This window comes from Ixodes scapularis, unplaced genomic scaffold (genome assembly GCF_016920785.2).
Source record: "Ixodes scapularis isolate PalLabHiFi unplaced genomic scaffold, ASM1692078v2 PGA_scaffold1__304_contigs__length_218370807, whole genome shotgun sequence".
In the NCBI taxonomy this organism is placed as follows: Eukaryota; Metazoa; Arthropoda; class Arachnida; order Ixodida; family Ixodidae; genus Ixodes; species Ixodes scapularis.
The window spans coordinates 43,768,026-43,774,611 of record NW_024609846.1 but is presented as its reverse complement, the minus strand read 5'-3'; the positions used below and the strand labels follow the sequence as shown (position 1 = coordinate 43,774,611).

The following is a 6,586-nucleotide window of genomic DNA, read 5'->3' as shown; positions in this document are numbered from 1 at the left end:
CTCTTTTTCTCGTCTCGAGTGTTTTGTCTAGGGTTTGATGCCTATATAAGCCCTTTCGTTGTGGAATAAATTTATGCTGCATGCGTTTGAGACTTTGTGTTGTTCCGTCTCTTCTCGTCCCAGTCACGGGGTTTTAGTCAAATGTTTAACCTCCACCAGCTCGTTTGCTCCCTAACCTTTTGTTCAAAGAGGTTTTCTCGTTTGCTAACAAATTTGGATTACAGCGAAGTTGTATATGACTCGCAGGTGGGATTTTTTCGTATCTGTCAACAAAAAAACTCACACGCGCGCCTCATCACTGTTCGCGCACGCCTTATCTTTTACCATGTGGTTTTGACACTTGTTTCAGTAAGAAAACCACAAGCGTCAAAACCAGGTGATAGGTGATAAGCACGTAGCACTTCACGGGTGCCTTTCTCGGTGAAGATTGCGGCTGCATAAGGTTTCGCGGCAACGGCATGCAGAGTACCAAGTGTGTAGTCAGTCCACTAGCGTTTTTGGCGGTTCTTTTTCATTATTGTTCTCTGCTTCTTAAATGATGTTGTGTTCTGTCCTCCGTCTTATGTGTTTATGTTTTTGTGTGTCTATGAACCTTACCAACACGCTAGGTGTTCTAATATGTTTTTGTTTATGTTTTAAGTTATTGATGCGATAGCTTTTCGTTCTTGATGTGAAATAGATAAACATTTTTTTTTAAATCCAACCTGCCATATCAGGAGGTATGTGTGACTACCAATTATATCCGAGCAGGCCATGCGCGTCTTTGCCATTGGCAAGGGTACATGTACTTAATTACCCGGAAAATTAGTAGGGCCGGGAGTCAATTAAATAATATCAGTTGCCCAGCCCTAGTAATCAGTGCATTTTCAAACATTTTGCTTCCGTGATTTGTTTTCAAACTCACGCACCTCCCTCTGCAACACTAACTGGAAATTCTAGTATAAATTGGAAGCACACTTATATATAAGCAGATAATGTGATCTGCATTTTGTTTTGTAGCTATTTTTGTGGCAGTGTTTCAACGGAGAGTATCACTTTTCACGATATTTCTACTGGGAGCGCTGTTGATCTGGTCAGGAATTGTAACATCCGCATTTGTTCCCACCATGGCATGGATGACGGTGACCTTCGGCGGCATTCAAGGTAAAGATAGGCCCGTCTTCATAATAGAATTCTCGTGATATTTTGCCTCGTTTTTGAACGGTGTCTAACACCCATGAATGAGGGAACAAGGCGAGATGAAGTTAGGGCTTTATACTGTGACAAGCAGTTTAAACCTGTACCTTCATTTATAAATTCTGAATAGGACTGTTCTTTTTATAATATTGCTCGTCTTTGCTCGTCCAAAAATATTTGTGCCTTATAACTGAGGGGCTGCGTACAATGATAATACAAGTTCGAAAGCACTTTTAAATGAGCATTAAGCACGTGGGTGCAACACTTGTTTAATTTTATATAAAACGTTGAAGGGAAGCTTATATAAAATTATAAAAAAATATATTTTGTCGTTTCGAATTCTAAATCATGTAAACGGCTGATGTGATCGAGATTGCGCAGTAGTTCTCTTGTTTCTCACTTATTTACACAAATTGCCCTATTCCTCAAGCCTGCCTGCTACCCGCGATATAAATACGCAGTGGTAGCACCACGTTCACTGGCAAGGAACATACACCACTTGGTGGCCTCGCGATTACTGTGAGGACTCTTAGCGGATTGAAGTTCCTAGAAATTTATTTTACGAAAATAGTAGCCTGACTGCAGAACTTTAAATTCTTTGTTCTTCATCACCATTCAAATATTTTATTTAGCACCGCAGCAAAAGAAGACAAAGTACTGTCACCTAAAAGTGGTTGCATATAAACTCGTAAAAAAATTAAAAAGAGTTTCTCGTCTTGTTGCTAAATTGAGGTTACATCTCCTTGCAAAAATTATCCCCCAAAAAGTTAGTCAGTTCATGAGAAAAAAAAATATAGAAAATGCATAATGAAATGGCTTTGTATGTCGCTCAGGCACAAGTTATTTGGTTACAAGGTGTAGTCGTCGTGTTTTTAAAAGGATCTTCGGTTGAAACTAGGTCATATTAAGGAACTATAGCGATTTTGGGCAAGGTTGTCGCAATTTATAATATTAGTTAACTTTAGGGGAACAATTATAGTCTATACTGACTACATACAGAGGAAGTGAACATACAAAAACACATCAGGAAGTTTTGTGCTTGACTTGTGTCTTAAAAGTGGCACTCAATTATGTTGCGACTTCCCACGATCCTATCCTGCCTGCGCAACGGTCGTATAATTTGGCCTCGCGTAAGAGCAGCTCTCATGCCTTTGATTTCTTTACCACTAGCTAGAACACTTCAGGTTGAACATACAGCTAAGCAAAGCACACGCTGAACGCACGGTTTTGGAGAGACTCCTGTGAAACTGTAACTTATGCAATCCTTTCACGTTTTCTTTTCTGCTCTATTCCAGGTCTGGGAATTGGTGTTATTACATCGACGTATAGTATACTCCTTGCTCTGTATTTTGACAAGTACAGAGGCTTAACGTCGGGAATGAAGTTTGCTGGAGGATCATTGGGCGGTCTGGTTTTCCCCCAGTTTCTTCTCTACTTAAAAAATGAGTACGCCTTTCGTGGTACGCTTCTAATCTTCGGAGGCATCACTATGCACCTTTCGGCCATCGGTATTTTGGTCAAGGAACCACCGTGGACGTCCTTGAAGAAAAACGATGAGGGTGCGCGGAATGCAACTGAGGAAGGTTCGCCGAAAATACAGAAAATCTCGGCTGATTCCGAACAACTACAGCAAGCTTCAACGACCCCTGCCGAAAAGCAAGTCAAGAAACATCGTCCGGCACTGAGACTGTTACTGAATCCCATGCTTTGCGTTGTTATTACACTGGTAGTGTTGACAGATTTTACAGGAACTGCGTTTGTCACCACTCTGGTAGACTACGCACTAGACAAAGGTTTGTCGATTGAAGATGCAGAATCCCTCATCATGTACGGGTCTTGCAGCCAACTTATTGGGCGGTTGTTCCTTCCCCTTATGGCGGACAGGAGGTGCTTTCGACGTAGCACCTTAGTTATGGCGAGCTTTTTTATATGGGGATGTTCAGTGATTGCGATGTCGTATGACACGCTTCGTGTGCACATAATTCTTCTGTGCTTGAGCGTGTACCTCGTCTACGGATGTCTGCAACCTATGAGGAGCGTCCTCATGGCGGACTACATCGGTGTCCAATGGATCTCAACATGCTACGGGTTCTCAGCGTTTTTCTTGCTGCCTCTCACTTTTTGCAGTCCATCAATAACAGGTAAGTAGACTGTGTGTTTTGTTTTAGTACAAAATTCACCACTGCGGTCATAGTGGATGGATCCAGGCATATATATATATCTATGACTATCGTAGGGCTTTGTTGAATACACAGTATCTGCAGTGTCTTGATGTTTTGAATGGTGGCATGAAGTCAAAGAGCGTTTCTAACTTTTATTTTATTTATTGATCATTAGGGTCCTCTTTCAAAAACATTACGTAAAAAGAAGAAAACAATAATACTATATAATATTGAAATATAACAAACAACTTAACCATTCGAGACTATTTTACAACTTGGCATATCTATTTCTGTTTTCTTATTGTAAATTTGACTGCATATATAAATTATGTAGCTGTTGATGCACGAGAAGCTTCTTATTGCAGTTGATTCCTGCTCAAATCTCAGGTACATCTAGACTCGGTGGTGTCTTTATAGAGTTCCGAACGGTTACGATCAGTTTGACAAAATAAAACGCTACGTTCTTTCACGTGTACTTGACTTATACTAATTCCTGGTAATAGCAGCAGTTTCTTAGATAACACTGTGTATTGATAGTTGCGTGTTTTAACTGAAGGTGCAATTTCCCGGCATTTGCCGCAGTCGCGAGCTGCGGTTTTTTGTTGAGAGCTGTATAACGTAAGGAAACAACAGAAGGCTTCTGCAACTGGATAATTTATGGCCTTCCCTAATGTGTTATGTAACAATTAATATAGAAACAAATGTAGTAAATTTTTATTCAAATACCAAGTGACGCGATAACACTAGCGTGATGCCCGTCGATCACGAGACTGCTCACAATTTATTGGTTTTATTTATTTTCAAGGTTTTTTTAGGGACTTTCACGGAAGTTACGACGGCCTGTACATGCTTCATGGCGGAATACAGCTGGCAGCTTCGGCCCTTTTCCTCGCTGTTGTCTGTGTTGAAAGAAGGAACACAAAAGCATGGACGCTAAGCGACACAATCTGAATAAAGCTGTGCCAAAATATCAAGACCGAAAGTATTTGAACGACCAGATCTTGCTTTAAACTTAGAAATTTTGATTGTTTTCTGATTGTTTCGTCGCTTAACAAAATTTAGAAGAGTTTGGCGTAGCTCACGCAACCAAGTACCCGACATAACGGTAACACTGCGCGCTTTGTGTGATATTTAGGAATAAAGCAGTGTATTAAAAATTACTCCTAAACTGACTCATTATCTGTGTTTGTATAATAGAAAAAATACCTCCTCGCTCCACCGTTGAGGTTCTATACTTCAGAGTCTCTTGTTGGTCCGCACATCTTCTTCCACTTATTCAAAGGTTACTAGGAATTAGAACAAAGCTCGTTATATAAAACTGTTTCATTTAAAATTTTGTGGTAACGGGAAACAACAATTGCCGAATCATCCGAACGCACCCAAATATTTTGCGTACTTTTATTCCAATAGTATTCGCAATGCCTTAACAGGCTAAAAGCCAAATTAACTAATCAAAGTACCGCACCTAACGCCGATGGATGTGTTTTAAACTAAACCACTTTCACTGGACCTGTTACAATCAAAAGAACAATCATTTAACAGGCGTGACTGGTTTGACTGCTGGCTCACCTAATATATAAAAAAAAAAACTTGCATTGTTACTCCCTGCACCGAAATAGCTGCCATAAACTGTCGGGATACCTGCCACGGCAGAAAACTACTTGCACATATCCTCAAGGCTAAACTTTCTCCGCGAGTTGACAAAACTAATTTCCTATTTTCTTTACCAATATAACCGTATCAAACAAATATTAATTAGAAGACAAAACGGTGAGGGTCAAAGCAACCACGCTATGTTTTCCGAACCTTTTACCCATCCAGCTGCTTATTCGGAATAATATTGCTGTAGCATGTAAATCTCGACAATTATGCGTAATTAACCTAGAGTGCAGGACTGCAAGCAATGCAACATTCTAAACAAAGGTGCTTACTCGTCAATCAAGGTATTTTATATTATTTGTGTGCCATCCAGGCCTAACACATCTTATTACTATAACATTTTACGATTGGCGGGGTAACCCGAGAGCGGGGGAAAATCGGGACGAATAAACACAAAGCTCCAAACACAGCTGACATTTTTATTAAGCTGAATCATCATTAAACAGGCCCATAATCAGAGAAGTATACATACATATAAAAAAGGAAAAGGTTGAAAGGTTGAGCACCTATAACTACGACACTAAGCAACAAAGTCACCCGAGGACACAAACAAAAAGAAACCAAAGCACACATTACCCCCACAGATTCCTCACATAAAAAACTGGAAAAGTCACTTGGCCATGCCTGCCTGACATAAAGGGAAATGAAAAAACATCCAACTTCAATCAACCACCTCCCTCCCCCCCCCCCCCCCGGCATCCAAACATACACTAACAAATTATTTGAGAATTTAAAAGCATTTTAAAAAATTTAATAAAAAAAAGTATTGAATATATTTTAATGTATGTGCGCGGGGAGGTAATTTAAGTTGGGTAGCTTTTCCCTTTTCCTTTTTTCCCGCTGGCGTGTTCGGGTGTATTTTTAGTAGGGTGCGTTGTTGGGTTAGTTGGTTTATATTAGTAAAACATTAAAATAGCGCAAAAGAGACTTCTTGTCCTTATCTTTTTTGCGCTATTTTATATGTTTTACTAGGATGTACTTTTCTTTCTTTTATGTTTGGGGAACGTGTGGCCAGTGATGTGTGCTTTGGGTTTTTCCTGATGGTGTCATATTAGTGACTTTGTTCCTTAGTGCGGTAGTTAGAAGTGCTAAATCTTTTTTCTTTTTGTGTTTGTGTTTCTTTACTCGTGAGCCTACTTAAGGATGATTCGGCCTAATAGAAGTTTCTGCTGTGTTCGGAGCGTTGTGTTTGTTTTGTTCGTCTTGTCTTCCACGCTTACGGCCTGAATATCTATCGAGACGGAAGATCCAACAAGACCTGAATGTCCTCCGTGACTGAATATCCAACGAGATGGAAGATCCAACCCTGTCTGTTTGTCCACTGAAATTGAATATCCAATGCGGGAACCGTGGAGACGTGGAATATTGCTGTATACGCTGTTCAATGTTACCAGTTAGAACCTAAAATAACAGTATTCTAAAAATAAGCTTGCAGTTCGCACTTGAGAAGGTGCGTTTCTGATAAGACTTTGCTCTCTGTGACTAAACGGGCGGTGATAAAAAGCATCACTGAATAAAGTTTACCTTAGCAATTTTTGAAATATTGAGACGGGTTTAAAGTAAACATCCCTGATGCTTTGGCCTCTAGA

The 6,586-nt window shown here is 40.0% G+C and overlaps 1 protein-coding gene across 1 annotated transcript; it reads left to right on the top strand.

Annotated features, from left to right (window-relative positions):
* Positions 1 to 1,106: 1,106 nt before the first annotated feature.
* On the top strand, positions 1,107 to 4,289 carry LOC115317434 (monocarboxylate transporter 12-B-like). Its single transcript, XM_040223793.1, has 3 exons — positions 1,107 to 1,143; positions 2,472 to 3,317; positions 4,144 to 4,289. Exons 1-3 carry the CDS (start codon positions 1,107 to 1,109, stop codon positions 4,287 to 4,289), a joined length of 1,029 nt encoding a protein of 342 aa, XP_040079727.1.
* Positions 4,290 to 6,586: the final 2,297 nt, after the last annotated feature.